The 23,765-nt window shown below is 42.3% G+C and overlaps 1 protein-coding gene across 2 annotated transcripts in view; it reads right to left on the bottom strand.

Annotated features, from left to right (window-relative positions):
• STK39 (serine/threonine kinase 39) overlaps window positions 1-23,765 on the bottom strand; it is a 347,782-nt gene that overhangs the window by 150,010 nt on the left and 174,007 nt on the right. For both annotated transcript variants that reach the window (XM_044303626.1, XM_044303627.1), the window contains exons 11-14: window positions 23,201-23,323; window positions 23,072-23,107; window positions 16,551-16,601; window positions 15,012-15,079 (exon numbers count right to left, since the gene is read on the bottom strand). In XM_044303626.1, coding sequence (XP_044159561.1) covers window positions 15,012-15,079; window positions 16,551-16,601; window positions 23,072-23,107; window positions 23,201-23,323 — 278 coding nt within the window. The remainder of the gene's footprint in view (window positions 1-15,011; window positions 15,080-16,550; window positions 16,602-23,071; window positions 23,108-23,200; window positions 23,324-23,765) is intronic.

Genomic DNA, 23,765 nt, shown 5'->3' with positions numbered 1-23,765 from the left:
GTAAGGTGACAGCTATATGGGTAACATTGTTAAAAATGTTGTGTCTACAGGCAGGATGATCTGTACAATGGCCTCTGTTATGTGATCTGTGCAGAGGTAATTGTACAAAGAAAGAATGGATAAGCTTTGACAATCACCCAGTGTGAATGGTGGATCCTGTCTTATCTGTACACAGAAGTGATATCATTACAGGCAGGATAAGAATGACAGATAAGCAGATAACTACAGTGAAGTGATCTGTACAGACCAAGAAGTGGCGCCTGTTATTAGGCTTAGTGGCCGGTGCGAAAACTGCAAGATTTAATGATTTCTGTTTAAATATACAGTACAGACCAAAAGTTTGGACACACCTTCTCATTCAAAGAGTTTTCTTTATTTTCATGACTATGAAAATTGTAGATTCACACTGAAGGCATCAAAACTATGAATTAACACATGTGGAGTTATATACATAACAAAAAAGTGTGAAACAACTGAAAATATGTCAAGAGAATGCCAAGAGTGTGCAAAGCAGTAATCAAAGCAAAAGTTGGCTACTTTGAAGAACCTAGACTATGACATATTTTCAGTTGTTTCACACTTTTTTGTTATGTATATAATTCCACATGTGTTAATTCATAGTTTTGATGCCTTCAGTGTGAATCTACAATTTTCATAGTCATGAAAGTAAAGAAAACTCTTTGAATGAGAAGGTGTGTCCAAACTTTTGGTCTGTACTGTAGATATTGACATGGAAAATGAAAAATAACAGCATCAAAAATTCCTTAAAAATACATTAAACATCATTTAAACCTATTTTCTGATGACACATTCCTTTTAAGTAATTTGTATGAAACAAGTTAAAAAAATCAGCCAACACCTCGATACACTTATAAAAGCCAGCAATAAATGTAACAGTGTTCACCAATGTATAGCGCAGTGTAACTGAAATGCACTTTAGTTGGATTAACACTCTATGCAGAGTCTGCAATAAGTGCAAAGGAACCAGGACACCACTGGGATACAGAAATATACTCTTCACACGTCCATCTGATCTACATGTAGGCCAGGTTCATAACTCATCCACTGTTATGGTCTAACGTCTATTGAGAATATTAGCAAAAATTGCTCAAGGGTTTCTACAAGTTCCTAGGCAGATATTAACAACGACTGTACGGGACTTGAGCGCTGCAGGTTATTATATATCTATGCAATGGGAGGGGGGTTCCTGTCCAGTCTGACACTATCCAATCAGAGCTGCCAGTGTCACTCTGTGCAGGGATACACCCTCAACTGTGGACACCCAGTTGACTTTCTTGCTGACTGCTGGCAGTTATCTCTTATATTACCGCTCAGCAGACAGTATCACACAGGATAGGATTAGATACACAGCTCAGCAGACAGTATCACACAGGATAGGATTAGATACACAGCTCAGCAGACAGTATCACACAGGATAGGATTAGATACACAGCTCAGCAGACAGTATCACAGGATAGGATTAGATACACAGCTCAGCAGACAGTATCACACAGGATAGGATTAGATACACAGCTCAGCAGGCAGTATCACACAGGATAGGATTAGATACACAGCTCAGCAGGCAGTATCACACAGGATAGGATTAGATACACAGCTCAGCAGACAGTATCACACAGGATAGGATTAGATACACAGCTCAGCAGACAGTATCACACAGGAGAGGATTAGATACACAGCTCAGCAGACAGTATCACACAGGATAGGATTAGATACACAGCTCAGCAGACAGTATCACACAGGATAGGATTAGATACACAGCTCAGCAGACAGTATCACAGGATAGGATTAGATACACAGCTCAGCAGACAGTATCACACAGGATAGGATTAGATACACAGCTCAGCAGGCAGTATCACACAGGATAGGATTAGATACACAGCTCAGCAGGCAGTATCACACAGGATAGGATTAGATACACAGCTCAGCAGACAGTATCACACAGGATAGGATTAGATACACAGCTCAGCAGACAGTATCACACAGGAGAGGATTAGATACACAGCTCAGCAGACAGTATCACACAGGATAGGATTAGATACACAGCTCAGCAGACAGTATCACACAGGATAGGATTAGATACACAGCTCAGCAGACAGTATCACACAGGATAGGATTAGATACACAGCTCAGCGGACAGTATCACACAGGATAGGATTAGATACACAGCTCAGCAGACAGTATTACACAGGATAGGATTAGATACACAGCTCAGCAGACAGTATCACACAGGATAGGATTAGATACACAGCTCAGCAGACAGTATCACACAGGATAGGATTAGATACACAGCTCAGCAGACAGTATTACACAGGATAGGATTAGATACACAGCTCAGCAGACAGTATCACACAGGATAGGATTAGATACACAGCTCAGCAGACAGTATCACACAGGATAGGATTAGATACACAGCTCAGCAGACAGTATCACACAGGATAGGATTAGATACACAGCTCAGCAGACAGTATCACACAGGATAGGATTAGATACACAGCTCAGCAGACAGTATCACACAGGATAGGATTAGATACACAGCTCAGCACACAGTACCACACAAGATAGGATTAGATATACTGTCTGCTGAGCTGTGTATCTAATCCTGTCATGTGTGATACTGCCTGCTGAGCTGTGTATCTAATCCTATCCTGTGTGATACTGTCTGCTGAGCTGTGTATCTAATCCTATCCTGTGTGATACTGTCTGCTGAGTGGTGTATCTAATCTTATGTTGTGTGATACTGTCTGCTGAGCTGTGTATCTAATCCTATCCTGTGTGATACTGTCTGCTGAGCTGTGTATCTAATCCTATCCTGTGTGATACTGTCTGCTGAGCTGTGTATCTAATCCTATCCTGTGTGATACTGTCTGCTGAGTGGTGTATCTAATCTTATGTTGTGTGATACTGTCTGCTGAGCTGTGTATCTAATCCTATCCTGTGTGATACTGTCTGCTGAGCTGTGTATCTAATCCTATCCTGTGTGATACTGTCTGCTGAGCTGTGTATCTAATCCTATCCTGTGTGATAATGTCTGCTGAGCTGTGTATCTAATCCTATTCTGTGTGATACTGTCTGCTGAGTGGTGTATCTAATCTTATGTTGTGTGATACTGTCTGCTGAGCTGTGTATCTAATCCTATCCTGTGTTATACTGTCTGCTGAGCTGTGTATCTAATCCTATCCTGTGTGATACTGTCTGCTGAGCTGTGTATCTAATCCTATCCTGTGTGATACTGTCTGCTGAGCTGTGTCACACAGGATAGGATTAGATACACAGCTCAGGAGACAGTATCACACAGAATAGGATATTAGATACACAGCTCAGCAGACAGTATCACACAGGATAGGATTAGATACACAGCTCAGCAGGCAGTATCACACAGGATAGGATTAGATACACAGCTCAGCAGACAGTATCACACAGGATAGGATTAGATACACAGCTCAGCAGACAGTATCACACAGGATAGGATTAGATACACAGCTCAGCACACAGTATCACACACCATAAGATTAGATACACAGCTCAGCAGACAGTATCACACAGGATATGATTAGATACACAGCTCAGCAAGCAGTATCACACAGGATAGGATTAGATACACAGCTCAGCAGACAGTGGGGCGGGGTGATGTAGAGGTCACTGTTATGGGGGATACTCTCGATATCTTTTAACGACACACAGAAACATTGAATGAAATAGATGAAATATACCCGGGAGAAGCCGAGTCCTTCTGTTTAGTATTTTATAAATAGATGTTCCAGGTGATATTACACGAGGAGTGCAAGTAGTTGGCAAATGTCAAGAGAGGTGACAAGTCCCCCTTAATAACAAATTAAGTTGAATATATGACAATTTCACAAAAAGGTTGGCCTTATCATCAGGGGCAATTGCCCAGGGCCACGATCCTCTAAGGGCCCCCCTGCTTCAGTCTGGCAGATCGCAGATTGCTGCACATTTGGGACTCCAGAGTGGGGGAATTTCCCAGCTTTAGGGGTCCCTGCTCTGACTCCATATATGGATGTGTCCATATATGGAATCAGTGTTATGAAGGTGAACGGGGTATTCCCAAGCATGACAAGTACCTTAACCACTGGGCTATAGAGCTCAGTGTTAAGTCATTGCTGAAAAACCTTAAGGTTCTTGCCTTTAATGTAAATGGTTGTGAGGTCGAATCCCCACAGAAACATTATAAAAATAGAGGCTAAATAAAACTTAAGTACAGTCATGTAGTTAAAGGGGTTGTCCGGGATTGGGGACATTGTTGTAAGGGTACAACAAGCACATAACTATTACATACATTCCTGTCCTACCTTTGCCAGAGTTTTCTGATGCCCTGTATTTCTTTCATAAATTCTCAGCCGGAAGTTCAGATTTTCAAAGATTCTGTGACGTACCGGACTCCTTACTGGTGTGCTAAGCCTCTTCTTCCGCTTAGCAAGGAGCCCGGTGACGTCACCAGCACACAGGATCTTTCTGCAGCTAGCATGGAGGCTGTCAGGAGGAGGTAAATGTCAGCTCAACCCCGCCCCTCTGTGACATCACCGGGCACAGAGGGCGTTAGTCTGGGAAGGAGGAGGCAGTATTTGGAGGAGGGAACTTGCCTCACTAAGGAACTCCCCCCTCTGCCGATGACGTCACCGGCAATAGAGGAGTCTTATTAGGAGTAGAAGGAGGTTTTATTGGAGGCAGCAAACTATGCTATTTAGAACACTAACACCATGATCTACATTATAGTCCCCATATTTGAATGCTACTTACTTATAGCTATCCGTTCCTTATTTTCGCTAAAAAACACTTTTATTCAATATGTTAATTAGGTTCTGAAGGTGCCCACAGGCGGCGTTCAAGCGTCCGGTGCCCAGTCCCCTCGTCCCTTTTCATATGAAACCCCTCCCCTTTCACCCCTCTGGCCCACCCTAGGTTCTTCAGAAATCCAGCGCCAGTGCCGTTCACAAGATTCGCCGCACGGGCACACTCCATTCCCCCTTATGGGCAGAGGCACAAGGCCGGCTAGATGTACGGGCCGGCACATGCGCATTAAACGCTCTTGTGCCTCTGCCCATAATGGTGAATGAAGTGTGAACGGCGCTGGCGCTGGATTTCTGAAGAACCTAGGGTGGGCCAGAGGGGTGAAAGGGGAGGGGTTTCATATGAAAAGGGACGAGGGGCCTGGGCACCGGACGCTTGAACGCCGCCTGTGGGCACCTTCAGAACCTAATTAACATATTGAATAAAAGTGTTTTCTAGCGAAAATAAGCAACGGACAGCTATAAGTAAGTAGCATTCCAATATGGGACTATAATGCATCATGGTGTTAGCGTTCTATAATGGTCAGTTTAGGTGAAAGACTCCCTTTAATACAACATGAACACCCACATAATCCGATTATGATACAAATACATAAAACTTGGACTGGGTATTCGTGTATTAATGAGCAGAACTGCAGAGAACATGAATTAGTTAGGAATAAGCCATTTCAACCCATAACCCATTCACAAAAAGGCTTTAAAGAGGTTGTCCGGGCTTTTTAGTATTGATGACCTATCCTCAGGATAGGTCATCAATATCAGATCGGCGGGGGTTTGACACCCGGTGTGCCCGCCGATCAGCTGCAGGGGGAGACGGCACGCGCAGTGCGCCTTCTCCCTTCTCTCCCCTGTCCGCTGCTGTGCATCTATGGGACAGCAGCAGCGGACAGGAAGAGAGAAGGGAGACGGCACGTGCGCACAACAGCGCGCACTGTCTCCCTGTACAGCACCCCCGCCGATCTGATATTGATGACCTATCCTGAGTTTAGGTCATTAATAGAAAAAGCCCGGAGAAACCCCTTTAAGTGCTCAACACATAAGAACAACAGATCCTTTAAAAGCAGCTTCGTCACCGTCTTCCTGTGCAGAGTAAAACAAGGTGGCAAAATAAGCAAACTTAATAAACATACATATAAAAGGATACGCTACATTTGTTGTCTACATAAATCAAAAATTAAGATTTGCTTTGAAATGAATTGTTTTGTGTTGATTTAAAAAAAAAAAAGGTTTATTTAATAAGAGACATTTGGTATCTTCTTCCATATTGCAATTTGCAAATGATATGTATGCTCTGCACTGGTATGCAGCCACCTTTTCTAAACTAATTGCTTTACGTACTACAGAAATGTAATTAAAATGAATGCCTCTGCAAAATGCCTACAAGCCATACTCATTTGTTTATTTAATTCCTTAATCACCAGACATTTTCTCAATTTATATCATTCAGCCATCTGCAGCTCTCGCCTTGTAAATGATAGTCATGGTATAAAAAAAATACAATTAAAGTATATGAAATAAGGCACAGAGTGGATCGCAGGGACAAGACACACAAAATGGACTGGAGGGGTCTTGTACAGTCCTAAATTATTATGTCTTTACCTTTGTGTATGCCCCTTTCACACTTTGCATTATTTCTCAATATATTTTCCTCCATACCATACTTGCCTGCTTCCAAGGAGTAGACAAACTGTGTCAGAGGGTACAGCACACCCTCAAAAGCAAACAAAAAAACTAGCAAAGTGTCCCGCTTAAACAGTGGCATCCACGGCCCCTTCATAAACAGTGCACACAGAAGGCTGCCCTTCACACAGACACAGAACTACACAGTAATATTCTGGCTGCCTGTAGCAGCCACCAGGGGGAGCTCATTTGAAGGCTGCCGCTAGTAGCCCTCTCTCTACTTTTATAGTGGTCCTGCCATCTCTCCAGGAGATTCTAACATACATTTGACAGGTTTACATTTTTTGGTATCTTCCTATCTGTAACGACCCACACTACTTAATTATAATTTACGTTATCCTGTATGGCGAGCGCTGTGAAAAAAATAAATAAAAAACACAACAAAAATACATGCCAGAATTGCTGGAATAATAAGCTATCAAAAAGTGTTATGTCCCCCAAAATGATATCAATGAAAACTACAAGACGTTCCACAAAAATCAAGCCATGACACAGCTCCATAGAAAGAAAAATAAGAACTTCCTGCCTCTTACTGTAGGATGCGGCGATCCCAAAACATTTTCTTCATTTTTTTTTTTTTTTATGTGTTTTATTACGCGAAATTAGCAAAAAGTAAAAAAAATATATATATATATATATGGATTTGGTATCGCTGTAATTGTACTGAACCACATTATAAAGTTATGTTGTTATTCTTAACGAAAAATGAACGCTGTAAAATGTATAATGTAAAAACTCAGTGGCAGTATTGATGCTTTTTTTTCCCATCTCCCTTCCAGAAAGAGTTAATAAAAGTTCATCAGTACGCTATGTGTAGCCCAAAATGGCACTATGAAAAACTACAACTTGTCCCTCATACAGCTACATAGATGGAAAATGAAAACATTATAGCTCTCTGCAGGGGCGTCGTTAGGTCAAAACATTCAGGGCTTGAGTCCCGGATATTTTGTCCAGTGCCCCGAAAGTTATGCTGGCCTGGTAGCATTTTTTTATTATTTTTATTTTGGGCTATTCCAGGGCCCTTTAATATTGATTGGACCTGGGCAACCCACCACAGATCATCCCCCCCAGCCCCCTTGTACTTGTTCCGCTGATCCGCTACTTGTGGGCTGCGAGGGCATGAGTTCAGTCACTTTCGTGCGCAATACTGCGGCGCGTGTTCCCGTGAGACCACAAAACGGGATTGCGCACCAAAATGACTGAACTCATGCCCGCGCAACCAACAAGTAGCGGATCAGCGGAACAAGTACAAGGGGGGTGGGGGGATAATCTGTGGGGTTGCCCAGGGTTCACTTCATCAATATTAAAGCCTTCCCTGGGCTGAGGTTGTAGGATAGGGGTAGATATAGGGACAATTATCCCCGTACCCCAGGTTATTATCTAGTCTCTGGATGTAATTATCGGTCACATATCCTGTATGTATTTTTTAATTTTTGTGTTTTGTATAGTAGATCCAACAGGGATCTTTTTAAGGTATATCATTAAATTCGTGATTTTAGGGGTCTCTTTCTATGCTGGAACTTTCATCAATATTAAAGGACCCAAGCAAACATTTCTGCAGTGGTGAGGAAATGAAACATAAGAGATATTGGAAAGTTACTGAATGTAGTATTATATAATTGCGTAAACCAGAACGCCCCTTTAAGCACGCCTTTAATGTGCAATTTCAACACAGTGGGCTTGCGCCCCGGATGTTTTTAGACCCTAGCAATGCCCCTGGCTCTTGGAAGGCGATGATGAAAAAATGAAAAGAAAACATCTATTGGTCATTAAGGCCCAAAACAAGCTGGTCACTAAGCGGTTAATTTGAATTCTCAAAAAATGTTACTGAATGCATAAAAAGCATATTTTTCCATCACCTATACCTCAAACATAAGAGCAGAGCCTTTCAGAGCGTGTCAGTAAGAATCGGCAGGGCAATGTTCTGTATTAAAATCACTTCTCTACATCCTGGTGTCAGCTGAAATGTGAGCAAGGACAAAACTTTACTTTTGTTTCTAGATTTCTAAAGGTGAACTCCTAGCTGCGGTACATATTAAAATTCTAATAAAGCGAAAGGTCTTTCAATTCTCGGCTACACTGTCTGTCACTCATTTCCTAATTTGTCTAATAGATTTTCAGGTCCAGACGTGTAAGCCAATCTCTGAGTCAGGACACTGAATACATAATATAGCCTGGCATTGAGCAGAAGGGTGTTTGTCTGGTTCTTACATTCAGCAGTCAGAATAGACTTGATAGGGGGGTGTAGATACTACAATATGAAGCCTACACAAGAAGTGCAACGTATTGACCCACAAGTAGAAAACCTTACATTTTGTAAATGGAGCCAGTTTTGATAAATGCAGTAAATAAGTAGTGGTAAATGCAGCCAGGTGGCTGCACAAAGGTAACCGCCATCCATATGCCCGATGAAGACCCACAAATAGTGGCTCTTTCTTTGATGGAATCATGCCATACATGTATTACATAGAATGGCCGCCATATATACTACATTTTCCCTCCAGCAGGTGCTGATGACCATCTGAAGCCAAATCCATGGCAATCAGCCAAACATTATCAGCTATTGCAGTGGAGGGACTGTGTTGCTTCAAGAAAATAACATGACCACTTTTATTGTGCTACTTTGTCAGAATTCCTGGATGAAGAAAGAACAGTAAACCTACATACTGCACAGATGATAACCGTAAAGAGGAGATAGACTTGCAGTCCACAATATCTTGTAGAAACTGATTGCTTCCATTTTTGACTGTCAGATAGCTGATGGGGCAGGGTAAGACAAGAGGTGCGGTTTACCATTCTCTGTTTCTTAATGCAGACTGTGACAGGCAATGGTTGTGGAACCACTGTGCCAACCAACCAGTCTGACTTTGGGCTAGACCTAAGGGCGTTATCCTGGAGAGATCTGGACTTCACTGCAGGGGAGCCACCAGGCCATTAGCTCTTGGAATAGTCCCGGGGTGGTTCGCTGTTGACCAAGGGAACAGGCAAACACGTAGTCAGGAAACAGGCAGAGATCAGAGCTGGCAGAGTTCATGCAAATTCGTGAAACAATCCAAAGTTAACGGCAGTTGGCACAGGATCATTACAGTGAACATGCACAGGTCAGGAATCAGACAGACAAACAGATAATAGCTCTTTCAAAGGCTTTAGCTAGAGAGACCTAGCAAGATCTGTAGAGACCAACAGGCATCAGTTTCACAGGCAAGACAGTGAGATCAGCAGCACAGCTATACAGGGGCAGCTGATTAGCAATTGGATATAAGCAGCTCACCAAGCAGAAGATTAAACCCAGCATGCTGAAGACAGTGGTACAATGATATACAAGCCCTAATTCACCCATGGGAAGCTGGCGCCTGAGCGCACAGGACAGCAGTAACTACAGACAGAGCAGTAGGAGGAGGCTCCTGCTGCGAGCAGCTGCCTCACAGCAAGACATAGCATTGTGAGAAGGAGGGGGAAATGGCTGACGTTCTGCAAATATAGAAGAATTCTCTACACACTGTTTCAGTCTTTATTATATGAGGAAAAACAGGATCAAATAAATGGAACAGTTTATGGGAGGAAGTACTAGGATTTTTTTGTGCATTTACTAGGTTTAGTGTCAGGGACCCGCCGCCAACGACGCGAGGCAATTGCCTCAGATGGCGCCATCTCGGGACAAGTGGGGGCTTCAGCAAGGTCATAGGCAATGAGCGCTTCCATTTTGGAAGAGCTTATCTTTCTGTATTCTAAGGATAGCAATACAGTTGAATGCTGCGGTAGGGGAACGGGAGCGGTGTCTCCCTGCCGTTCCCTCTGATAGGTTACAGACAATAGGACTGAAAACTATCAGAGGCTGGTGTGGGTGGTGGAATGACGTCATCATCATCATCATCATACCAACTGAGCTGGGCAGCATACAGCTCAGGACACCGTTCAGAAGAGGCCGGTGTTCTGCACTGCATCCTGACAGCCGCATGGAGGTAAGTATTGGATTTTATTATTTTTATTTGAGAACATGCTGTGGGATCACTATGGCGTGCATTATTATAACTGGGGGGAGCATTGGTTCTACTAGCGGCACTAAAAAAGGGCATTTTGTATTGTAAGGGGGCATTTTTTTGTACTGGCACACATAACAAAGGGGGAGGCACTATGAGGATATCGGTTCTAATGGGGGCATAAAAAGTTTTTTTTTTGTACTGGCACAAATTATTAGGAGGCATTTTTGGATTGGCACACAGAAGGGGCATTTTTTGCACTGGCACATATATAAGGAGGCATTTCTTGTACTGGCACATATTATAAGGAGGCATTTACTTGTACTGGCACATATTATAAGGGGGTATTTTTTGTTTGTCAAACATTGCAGAGACAAGAGATGGCTGAAAGAAATCATCATGGTGGTATGGTCCAACTAGAGAAGATAAAGAAAGTCTTTAACATTGGGCTGGATGGAAGGGGTTAGGTTAAGAATTTAGCATTGGGGGTGCAGTTAAATTTTTCGCCTTAGGCAGCAGAAAGACTAGGTGCACCCTCTGTTTAGTGTTCATATAAGGAAGGGCTTTTATAAGTTGTGTATTCTGCTACCATAGCACATTAAGCAGGAACTTACGTTTGACTGCACTTCTCAAGATCATCGAAAAGTCACAGCTGATAATATGCATAGAGGTCTACTGCCTATAACCAGTGAACTGAGATTGAAGTGCCCTCCACACTCCATAACAATCCCAATATGTCCCCGCAGTCCACCTTTGTGGTTGCATTGATGAGGACATCGCTCTAAAACTCAGCTCCTATTAGACAGTCACAATGTTCTTTTAAAAGGAGTATGTCATTTCTTCACCGTTGCTGATCAAATCTCCCAGTGAAAAATGTTCTAAACATGCATCTTGTAAAACAGCCATACTTTATTCCTGCCAGAGACGGACCGCTGGAGTGTGAAAGAAACTCATTAAAAATCTCTTACTGTGATCCCACAAAGAAGAAAAAAACATAATGAAGTATTCAGCGAGCCTGCAGCCACTTTCATGTATGACAGCAATTAATCTTGACAATAAGTCATCGGAGAGTATTAATCCTCGTCACACCAAGATATTCAATAAGGTTAAAAAAAACATGTATCTTCCTATTACTGTGGCTTATAAGACAAGAACAAATAGTGACAATTAGATTCCATTGTGTTCAGAAATGACAATGGCTTCACTTATATTTATATTCTTAATAAAATGTTGGAGTTGAATCTCCTGACTTGAAGTTGATGTCTGGTGAGATACATTTTTCTTAGATAAGAAGCAGAATGGAGTTAAAAAATAAAAGAAGTATTAATTAACACACTGAATCACAGCCTCTGTCGTGCCAACACCTATCAGATCCAAACTGGTCTTTGCTTACTGGTCTGTATTCAACACACAGGAAATGGCAGGGGATGCCCACTTAGCCAATTACTGGCTGCAACTGTAACCAGCCTCAGCTAGCGAATGGCTGGTTGGGCATTTCCTGCAGTATCGAACTGGGTCCATGAAGAATAGAGAAGAGTAACAACTGGTTAACTGGAGATGAAACAATATTATTTATTTTAAAGGGGTATCCCCAGATAGGTGTGGGTTCCACATCTGGGACCTGCTCCTATATCCAGAATAAGTCCCCGGAACAAAAGAGAGCAAGGCATGCTCTCCGTTCATTGCTATGGGAGATCTGAAAATAGCTGAGCAAGTGCGCTTAGCTATTTGCAGATGATCCACAGCAGTAAATGCAAACCACACTGTGCACGACGCACAGTCACCTCTTCATTCACTGCTATGGGAGGGCAAGAAATAGCTGAGTCCGCACTTGGCTATTTTCAGAACTCCCATAGTGGTGAATGGAGGGTGGGCGTGCAGTGTGCTCTCCTTCACTTTGGGGGCAGCCCGTTCTGATGATAGGAGTGGGTCCTGACATAAGAAACGCACCCATCTGACATTCTTAGGGATAACCTTTAAGTGCCATTAATTTCATGGCGCTACTCCTCTAAAAAGGGGGAAGACATACATAATATAGAACTAAACAAGTGCAATAAGCATGAAGTTATTAACTGGTACAGGGAAGGCGAAGCCTGCCAACGAGGACCTACAATCTCCAAGCCTACTATTGTAGTCTACTATAAAATCTACTATTATCTATAAAGTAATGTGTGTTACCCTCAGAGGGACTTACAGTATATGGAAAAATATTTTTTTTCGAAAACTAAGGATGAACAGAGGGTATAAGATTCCATAGTGAAGATTAAAACGCAACCTCTTCTTGGCATAGGTTCATGTTAACAAAGGGATTGGACTAACAGGGCCCCATCTTTATCTACAGGCCCCATATAAGTTAGAGGTTTTGAGTCTATGTATCCTACATGAGCCTTCATTATAGTTGGACAACCCCTTTAATTATGACGTATTCTAACCTCATCTATCATCCAGGGCATAGAGTCACTTCAAATAGTGGCTTCGGCACTGAGAGAACCGAATTCAAAGATGAATGGTTATTGATTTCCGTCAACACCATGTATTACGGTGCTTGGAGGCACGTTTCCCAGGTGATGACTTCTAAATGCTAGGGGGTTGAGCAATGGCTACTACCTTTTCCACATTCCCATAAAATGCATCTTTCTGAAGTAAGGAAACACTTTAAAATGCTGTATTTTGCGCAGTGAATGCAAACAAAAAAGTACATTATAAAATTAGCACAAAAGAAGAAAAAATGTACCTAAAATGTGGTTTAAGAGACAAAACTTTGACACACAAATTGAGAAAAATATAGACCAGTTTAATCACATTCCATCTCTAACTTTTACAACCAAAATTCACTGAAATGTTAAATTACTGAAAGTATAGGGACACTATTCTAGAATTAGAATTTATTTGAAAGGTGCAAATACCTGTAGGCAGAAAAGAGGTCAATAAGGTGCGCTGACAGCAGAGGACAACCAGTATTGTTGGAGCATGCCAATGGCAAATACTTAGCAGATCAAACTCTATGACTCTTCAGATTCTTTATAATTTGTTATGTCTTATAAACAAACTTGTCTTAAAAAAGACAGTTTCATATCCATCAAAGACTGATTCACAGAGCTAGACTGACACTACTATAAATGAGCAGCCGATCAAATTAAACAAGTCTGAGACTTTCATGGTTGTAAACAGATTTGTCCTCAAAAATACACAGACGGCATCCATCAAGAAGAAATGTCTGGAATCACAATCCTAAATGTAATATAGCAACCAATGAATTTTGTGACACAGGACAGCTCTTTAGGGTTGCTTTGTTTGGTACGCAGTACGGATCGGTTCCCATACATGACAACATGCCTCATCTGACACATAATGCTGTGTCTGCATGTATAGTAGATGTGTAACATATCTCCTTATAGGTATGGAAACCTAGGAACCTCTACTAATGATTCAAAATGTCAGGTAGACATCTGACTTGCAAGAAAGTTGCTGTAAAACTGTACCATTACTATAAGTTGACTTTAAGGGTATGGCCACAAAATGAGAGAAAATATAATAGACATATAAGACATTTCCTCTTTTTGGAATCCACTCCTGGTTTTGGTTTCCAAAACTGCATCAGGAAACCTGACCACGTGGTCGTACCTGAATGCTAAAAGCCAACTTGTGGTATCACAAAAAATCCTCACACGGAAACCTTGCAATTTTAACGCCACTCATGGCCCATGCATGGCGGAGCCCATGCTTTACTCATTACTAAATTGGCAAACCAACATCTTCTTCATTTTTTGGCACTACACCACCACCAGTAGAAGTTACATCAGCACTTGTTTATTTGCAGCAAGTACAGTCTGCAAATTACCTTGCTGGAGCGGAAAAGGTGGAGCTGCTAAGTAGAAGAGTCAAAGGGGCCACGGGAAAACATGCCCGATATGTCTTGACTGACGTTGTTTAAGACAGAGTTCATCATCTCAAGCTCATGTGAAATCCACTTCTGACAGGATGTTGGCTTCTAGCACATATGCAGTATACCAGTGAAGCTGGAATATGGTGAACGTGAAGGAACTAGAAGACAATGGCACTTGCGTAGTTTTCGGAGAAGCTTGAGATGACATAACCTGTCCTCAGACACATTAATCAAGCCAAATGGGTAGGTTTAGGGCATGGCCACCTTGACTTCTCAGTCGAGCAGCAGCTTCACCTCCTTGACTCCAGAAAGCAAATTTATAGGCAGTGCATTAAACATCTCATTTTACTAAACCATGCTCTTAATGCAGCACAAGAAAAGAGCCAATCTACAGGAACACTAATAGCAGCATAGTGGAGAAAAACTTACAGGTTCCCTTTGATGCCATCAGTACATAAAAGCTTCTATGTTCCTTCTTATAACTTTTCCATTTTTATGCAAAATAGACAGATGCACGCACACATAAATTAGAGGATTATCAGACAAGAAAACAACAGAAAATTACCGGTGTCTTGGAACACCCTATGTGAACAAGCTTCAGAATGTATAGCACCTGGAGGAAACAGCATTTCTTACCTTAATCTTAGAACAAGGTTAATAGCAGATGGAGGTCTATTTTCAAGATAGCTTTCATTGGATTGTGCCTAAAATACACAAAATGTAGGTTATTTTAGAAACACATTGTCACAGATTTTTTTTTTTCTGCTAGTAAAAACCAGACAACGGCAAGTATTCATTTTTTTTTTTCTAAACTTTTTTATGCTCTGATTTTATTAATTCTATTTCCTGAACATGATTATGGGGGCTGCCTTCTTGTCTGAGCCTGTTCTTAGCCCTAGATGCACCAAATTGCGTCAAGTAGCAACTTTTTGGACATATTTTTGGAGCGGATACATTAGTAAATCTGGACCTTTCTGTGAAACCACCCTAAAGTTTTTAGTTTTTTTTTTACCATTAGTGATGGAGATAAGAATGATACCCTTTCCACCTCTGTCTGCTAGTGTGTGGATGAGGCCTGATACACTGTGGGGGGACCTGGGGAGATAATCTTTCTTTCATCTGGGTGGATCTAAATAAGCTCTTATCAAAAAAGCTGACTCTCTACTGCCACTTATTGGATGACTATCCTATACCTCAATGTCTGACCCTTTAACAGACATTGGAGCATGACTTGGGCCAAAAGCCAAGCCAAAATAGAAGCCAAGAATCAGAATGTATTTATTTTATGCAGTGATATAGCGCTGACATATTCAAAAGCACTTTACAGACATTAGCATTAAGCTGTCCCCAATGGGGCTCAAAATCATTATTAAAAAATAAAGTTCGACAGTAGGAAACCGGAGTACCCGGAGGAAACCCATGCAAACACAGGGAAACCATACAAACGCCATGCAGATGTTGTCAATGGTTTGATTTGAACCTAGGACCCCAGTGCTGAAAAATCTTTCCATAAGAAAAAAAATGAGGTCCTTCCACAGGCTGCTATTTTGGGGTTTTGCCCCTCGTCAGTGCAGAACAGGGTATTGGTTGTTGGATCTGGGGGAGCTGTGTTTCTCATTGTGGAGGCTGCTAAGCTGGCAAAGTAAGTCTTATAGACCAAGCAATGCTTCCTGGAAAGAAGGGAATGTAAATGAGCGGTTATCCAGGAGGACAAAAATAATCTCTGTGGTCAGCATTGGCTGACCTATAAGACTCCCTACACCAACTTGTCCGTCTCCAAAAGGAAACCTTTTTTTCCCCCCAAGAACATACAAATCTCCATTTGTGGTCCAGTGGCTCAAACAGATGACAAATGTGCAAAAGGATCTGTTTTTTAAGGCTACTGTGCATTAACTGATACACAGGATCCATTTTTTTTACAGGATCCCTAATATGAATTCCCATTATCATTAAAAGTTTGTAATAAACTTCTGCTGCCAGTGCCCCTCTCTACCCTGAATCAGCACTTGGAGTACATCCTCCATCAGCTGCCCCCCTTTCTGCATATTTTTCAACTTGTATTCATTCTTTATTATTGCATTACATTGTTTTTTTTTCATAATAGAAAGACATTCCCAATGTATTCAGTCATGGAAAGTTCCTAAAAAACATGATGTGCAGCTGTTTTTTAGTTACCTGTAGGTTCAGATTTTGCAGCCGTGTCTGTGTATCGCTGTCTGTGCAAGTCTAGAAGCAAAGACCAGAGGAATATTTAGGCTCACATCATAAATATATCACTGTTATGCTGCTTGACAGGCAGCAAAAAATAATCCCCACTTTTCTACTGAGGCCAGAATGCAGAAATTATTTATTGCGGCCGGGACCTGTTCTCTGCAGGCTTATGAGGACCTCGAGCATGACAGCTTTATTTCTTTATTACAATGTACATGAAAAAATAAATACAATGAGTGCAACATGTCTTCAAATGAGAAAACTGGCCACACTAATATCACTCCAATCACAGCACAGCTTTTATGTTTCATGAGCACTGTAAGGCACGTTTCACACTAGTGCTAAGGATCGTGAAGAGGACCGGTGGAGATCCAGACGAACCTTGGCACATTTCCCAGGTTGCGGACGGATCTCTGCCTTTCCCCATTATGCAGTATCTCTCAAAAGTGAGTACACCCCTCGCGTTTTTGTAAATATTTTATTATATCTTTTCATGGGACAACACTGAAGATCTGACACTTTGATCCAATGTAAAGTAGTCAGTGTACAGCTTGTATCTATAACAGTGTAAATTTGGTCTGCCCTCAAAATAACTCATCACACAGCTATTAATGTCTAGACCGCTGGCAACAAAAGTTCACCCCTAGGTGACAATGGCCAAATTGTGCCCAAAGTGTCAATATTTTGTGTAGCCATCATTATTTTCCAGCACTGCTTTAACTCTCTTGGGCATGGAGTTCACTAGAGCTTCACAGGTGGCCACTGGGATCCTCTTCTACTCCTCCATGATGACATCACAGAACTGGTGGATGTTAGAGACCTTGTGTTCCTCTACCTTCCGTTTGAGGATGCCCCACAGATGCTCAATAGGGTTTAGGTCTGGAGACATGCTTGGCCAGTCCAGCACCTTTACCCTCAGTTTCTTTAGCAATGCAGTGGTCGTCTTGGAGGTGTGTTTGGGGTCATTATCATGTTGGAATACTGCCCTGTGGCCCAGTTTCCAAAAAGAGGGGATCATGCTCTGCTTCAGTATGTCACAATACATGTTGGCATTCCTAGTTTCCTCAATAAACTGTAGCTCCCCACAGCCGGCAGCACTCATACAGCCCCAAACCATGACACTACCATCACCATGCTTCACTGTAGGCAAGACACACTTGTCTTTGTAATCCTCACCTGGTTGCCGCCACACACTTGAACATGTGAACCAAAAAGGTTCATCTTGGTCTCATCAGACCGCAGTGCATGGTTCCAGTGATCCATGTCCTTAGTCTGCTTGTCTTCATCAAACAGTTTGCAGGCTTTCTTGTGCATCATCTTTAGAAGAGGCTTCCTTCTGTGACGACAGCCATGCAGAGCAATTTGTTGCAGTGTGCAGTGTATGGTCGGAGCACTGACAGGCTGACCTACTGTAGAACCTGTCTTATTAAACCGCTGTATGGTCTTGGCCACTGTGCTGCAGCTCAGTTTCAGGGTGTTGGCAATCTTCTTATAGCCTAGAACATCTTTATGTAGAGCAACAATTCTTTTTTTCAGATCCTCAGAGAGTTCTTTTTCATTAGCTTGAACTTCCAGTATGAGAGAGTGTGAGAGCGATAACACCAAATTTAACACACCTGCTCGACATTCAGACCTGAGACTTGTAACACTAACATGACACGGAGGAGGGAAAATGGATAATTGAGCACAATTTGGCCACTTTCACTCAGGGGTCTACTCACTTTTGTTGCCAGAGGTCTAGACATTAAAGGGGTTGGCCACTTTCTGTCTACTTGTTACCAATGTGTAGGTAAGAAGATTATCTGACACTTACTAACATAGCCTTTGTTGATATTCTGGGCCATTTTCCATATTTCTTATGGTATGCTTCATTGTATATTAGATCTTTTGTTATGTTCGCACAGAGGTCCTGTCCATAAAATGTCCACTGATGGAGGGTCATGTGACCAAGGGAATCATCTCCATGTCTCCTCCATTCAAATACACCGTACCTGCACTAAACTCCCAACAGTGCAAGTACAGATGGCAGGGGCAGTGTATTTGAACAGAGGAGACATGACATGGAGACGATTTGCCTGGTCACATGGCCCTCCATCTGCAGCCATTTTATGGACAAGACCTCTGTGTGGACAGAACAAAAGACTTAGCAAACAAGGGGGTATGGCTTAAGAAATATAGAAAATGGCACAGACTTTCAACAAAGGGTATATTAGTAAATGCCATATAATCTTGTTGCAAATACATTGATTAACAGTAACCAGAAAGTGGCCAACTCCTTTAATGGCTGTGTGTTGAGCTACTTTGAGGTCACACCAAATTTACACTGTTATACAAGCTGTACACTGACTACTTTATATTGTATCAAAATGTCAGATCTTCAGTGTTGTCCCATGAAAAGATAAAATTTAATATTTGCAAAAATGTGAGGGGTGTACTCACTTTTGTGAAATACTGTACTTAATGGGGCCAGACAGGGACATTCAAAGGGCGTAACTACCATAGCGGCAGATGCGAATGCTACATGCTTGCCAGGTCCCTAGTGTGAAACTAGCCTAAGAAAAAAAAAAAAGCTGTACTGTGATTGGTTTCTATGGGCAAGAAAGAAAGTTTTTCTTATAGACAATTTCGTTATTATTCCCCCCCAAAGACTTTTCTTTTAGAATCCTTCAAGGTCCTTTTGGCCCCACAAACAAAAGAACAGACTCAAAGTTGAACTGTCGAATTCCTGAGGGGAGCGCTTCTTCATCTATTTGCCCCCCCCAGCCCAGTGACTGAAGGCCGCCATGGCAGTCACTGGTGAGATGGATCAGAGGATCGGGGAAGGCAGAGATAACTATGAGCCTTGCTGCATTCTTGGATGCTCTAGCAGCTAAATTGCAAAAATTGTAAATGTAATAAAATCCAACCCATAAACCACACTAGTCAACCTATCCAGAAGGTTCCTTGAAACAGGAGAGACCTCCTGGACTCCAATAAGAATTGCCAAATCTCCCGGGCAGAGCATGGAGAGCTGCTTTCTCCTAGCCCTCCATGGACTGTAAATGTAGGTGGTACCGGGGTTCTGCATCACTAGGGTCCAAGTTTATTGAAGGGGGCAGGCTTCTGTACAAAGGAGGTCACACCAAAGAGGATGTGTCCACACTTTCCGCGCTGGACTGATCATTCTGCTGCAAGCCAACTTCCAAATGTTGGCAAGTGTGCCATAAACAGAGTGCCACAGTATATCGACAGGTCTGTTTTTAGTCAATGCAAATAGGCAATATTAAAATAAATAAATGTATCTGTTGAACTAGACACATCTATTTTTAATAGAAACATTTCTGGGAACATTTCTTGACTTTGGCCTATGGTTTGTCCTGGACCCAATGTGAACGCAGCGTTCCATTCTACAAGGTATGCATCCAAAACGATCTCCTAGATAATCACAGCAATAATATTTTCCTATGCAGCCATGTCTAAGCATACCGTTAACATCCGTGTAAATGGCTTTTTAATCGTAGACCACTCTTAATATTCAGGCAAAGAGAAGGCACCATTTCATACTCTGATTACTCAATTTCCATGTGCATTCAACGCAACATCAGCTTTTACCGCTGTAATTGTATCTGTAATTTCAGCACCAGCAGGATTCCTTGTCTTTGCAATGGATCCGGTGTTACAAATCTTCTCTAAACTATAATCGTTTACTTTGTATTTTTCACGATTAATTACAATTTGTAATGTCACCAAAAGTTTTCCCCAAAAAAATAAAATAATCATTTATCACTTATTCACAGGTGACGTTTAAAGAGGTTATCTGGAAATTTATATTGATGACTAGCGATGAGGGAAGTATTAAAAAATTTGCTGCTTCGCTGAATTCTACCAAAAAATCCGCTTAGTGACGAATTACTTTGTCATGAAGCGCATTTCTTTGTAAGTAGTGGGTGCAATGACAGGGAGCCATTTGCTCACGAAGAGCCGAGCGCCGCCATCTTGCTTAAAGGTCTGGCACGAAATCTCAAATTTGGCATGAGATGACGTCATCACAACGGCTGGCGTTGCAACGTCATACCTCACCATGCATGGGATTTCGGCCAAGATCTTAAAGCAAGAGGGCCGCAGCCGGCTTGTCGCTAGCAAATGGATCAGTTAAGTATTTTTTTGTTGTTGTTGTTTTTTACACTATTTCAGTTTAAATCGATTCGCTGCTGCGAATTTGGCTTTGTGGATGAGCTATCTACTGGGTAGGTCATCAATATCAAATTGGCGGCGGTCCCGGGAGTTGTTAGAAGAGGCTGGTGCTCAGTGAGAGCCGCGGCCTCTTCCTAGGCCATGTGACGTACATCGGTCATGTGGCCTGGTTGCAGCTCAGCCCCATTCAATTCAATGGGGCTGAGCTGCAATAATAAGCCCAGTTGCTATACAATATATGGTGCTGTGCTTGGAAAGCTGCCGGGAGCCTGCATCGCTCACCAGAGCTACGGTGAACATGGTGGTTCCCTGAAACACCCGATCGGCTGGGGGGTCGGAACCCAAACACTCGCCGATGTGATAATGGTGAAACTATCTTGAGGATGGGTCATCATTATCAATTCCTGGAAAACCCCTTTAAGGGCTTGTTCACATCACCATTTTGCTTTACGTTCTTCTGATCCGTCAAAAGAAGAGAGAGTGAGAAAAAAACAAGATCCAGTAAAAAACGGCTCCCGTTGCATCAGTTGTCATCCGTTTGAGCAATTTCCGTCTGAGATCCGTTTAGACGGGAAAAAAAAGTCCTGCATGCAGTTACTTTTGTTTCAGTCTAAAAAAAAACGGATCTCAGACGGAAATGTCTGAAACGGATGACAACTGATGCAACAGGATCCATTTTTTAATGGATTCTGCTGTTTTTGTCTCTCTCTTCTTCTGATGGATCACCCTAAGGCCTCTTTCATATGGGCGAGATTTCCGCACGGGTGCAATGCGTCAGGTGAACGCATTGCACCTGCACTAAATCCAGACCCATTCATTTCTATGGGACTGTGTACATGAGCAGTGATTTTCAGGCATCACTTGTGCAAGCATGCTCTATATTGTGCGTTTTTCACAACGCAGGCCCCATAGAAGTGAATGGGGCTGTGTGAAAATCCCATTGGTTACTAGGATATGGGGACTCAATCATTATGATTTTCCCTTATAACATGGCCCCGAGTGCCCACTCTGGCACCCGTGCCATAGGTTCGCCACCACTGGTCTAGGACTAGGTAATCCTCTGCAAACACCTATAGAGTTAGGGGCGGATTGGCCACAGACCTTACAGGGAAATTTCCTGGTGGGCCGATGCCCAGGGGGTCCGCCCAAGCCTTCTTCTCTGCCGCTGACTGGGTACATAATAAGCTATCAGTTGTAATTAACCTGACAATCAGGTACTCATGTACCCGGCCAGCGACATGCCCTCCTGAATTCAACTATGTCCCGCATCTCACCTCCTGAGCCTCCTGCTCCATATCTTAATCAGAGACAATTAGAAGGGGAAAATGGCCTCCAATGATGGCCAACTCAGAAGGACAGCTTTTGGGACAATATACTGTCCAGCACTGTGGTATGTGTTATTTTGCGCTATGGTATTGCGGACCCCCCTACTTTTGTTACATCGCCTCCTGTCAATTTAGACCCTCCTACAATATGGGGCAATTTTTAGGTATTATTTTCCAGGGCCACTTTAGGATCCCAATTCACCACTCTATAGAGTAGCGGGGAAATGTGTGTTTCTTAGAACATGTTATCGTCCAGTTGATGCTTAGGAACAGCATATTCCCTATTGCAAAATTGTTAATGTTTCTGTGGGATATAAATCAGTCTGTAACTACAGATGTATTTGCAAAGTTACTGAATTTTTTATGCAGCTTAAAGGGGTTTTCTGAGACTTTTATCCCCTGAATAGGTCATCAGAATCTGATTGGCGGGGTTCTGACAACCTGTTTGAGAAGGTACTGGCTCACCAAGAACAGTGCACAGTGCCTACTGTGTCCTTCCTCCATACCTCGTAGATTGTAAGGGCAGGGTCCTCTCCTTCTGTACCAGTTTGTAACTCGTCTTGTTCCTGCTTATTGCAATTGTCTGTATTATTTACAGTATATATACCCCTTTTCATATGTACAGCGCCATCAGCTGTGCTTGGTATCGCAACTCAGCCCCATTCACTTCAATGGGGCTGAGCTGCACCTAGGCCATGTGACCGATAAACGTGACATTACTTGGCCTAGAAAAAGCTGGAGAAGGTTGTCGCACTACTGTGAGTGCCGCTGCCTTCTCAAGTAGCTGATCGGAGAGATACTGATAACCTATCCAGAGACTAGGTCATCAGTAATAAAAAGTCTCAGAAAACCCCTGTAAATCTCTGTAAAATAAAACTGTAATATACAATGCAACAAGGGTGGTGGATTAGGCTTTGTTGCAGTGGCAGACACAAAAAGTTGGTAGTTCATAAAAGTTGAAACTCAGCTAAGGAAATAACATCTTACCTCTTCATTTTCATTGTCATCATTAATTCTTCTTGGCTACACAAAAAAGAGAGGAACAAAAACATGAAACCCACCGTATACACAATATGGTACACAGATGCACATACAAGAGAGGAAGTACCATAATACCTTCTCTTTGGATAAGGAGTCTTTATATTCTGGGCTTTTTTCATCCAATTCATCGTCACTCCATTCCCAATCTCCATCTTCTGTTTTATGGAGGTGACCACTTGAGCCAGGAACTCTTCTAACCTATCAAGACATGCAAGCTTTGATTCACTAATCATCTCATTAAAGGGGTTCTAGGGCACTTTTTTCATTGATGGCATATCCTTATGAAAGGTTATCAATATCAGATTGGTGGGGTCCAACACCACCATCTCCACCGATCAGATGTTCTGAAGTAGCTCCAGCACTGGAACCACAGCTCTGTCCACTGTGTGTAGTGGACAGAGATGGTTACTAAAGCACTGAACAATTCACTTCCATCTGCAAATGGATGTTGCAAAAGGGTTTACCCTGCTTAAGACTTTACTCCAACAGAGGGCCTTTAGCAAAGACTGGCTCTTGATCTGGTGAGCCAGGGCCATCATATACAGTGCCTTGCAAAAGTATTCACCCCCTTGACTTTTTTTGTATTTTGGTGCCTCACAACCTGAAATTAACATGGATTGTTTGAGGATTTGCATCATTT

This window comes from Bufo gargarizans, chromosome 8 (genome assembly GCF_014858855.1).
Source record: "Bufo gargarizans isolate SCDJY-AF-19 chromosome 8, ASM1485885v1, whole genome shotgun sequence".
Lineage (NCBI taxonomy): Eukaryota > Metazoa > Chordata > Amphibia > Anura > Bufonidae > Bufo > Bufo gargarizans.
The sequence above is the reverse complement of the archived record's forward strand: the minus strand, read 5'-3'. Positions and strand labels throughout refer to the sequence as shown.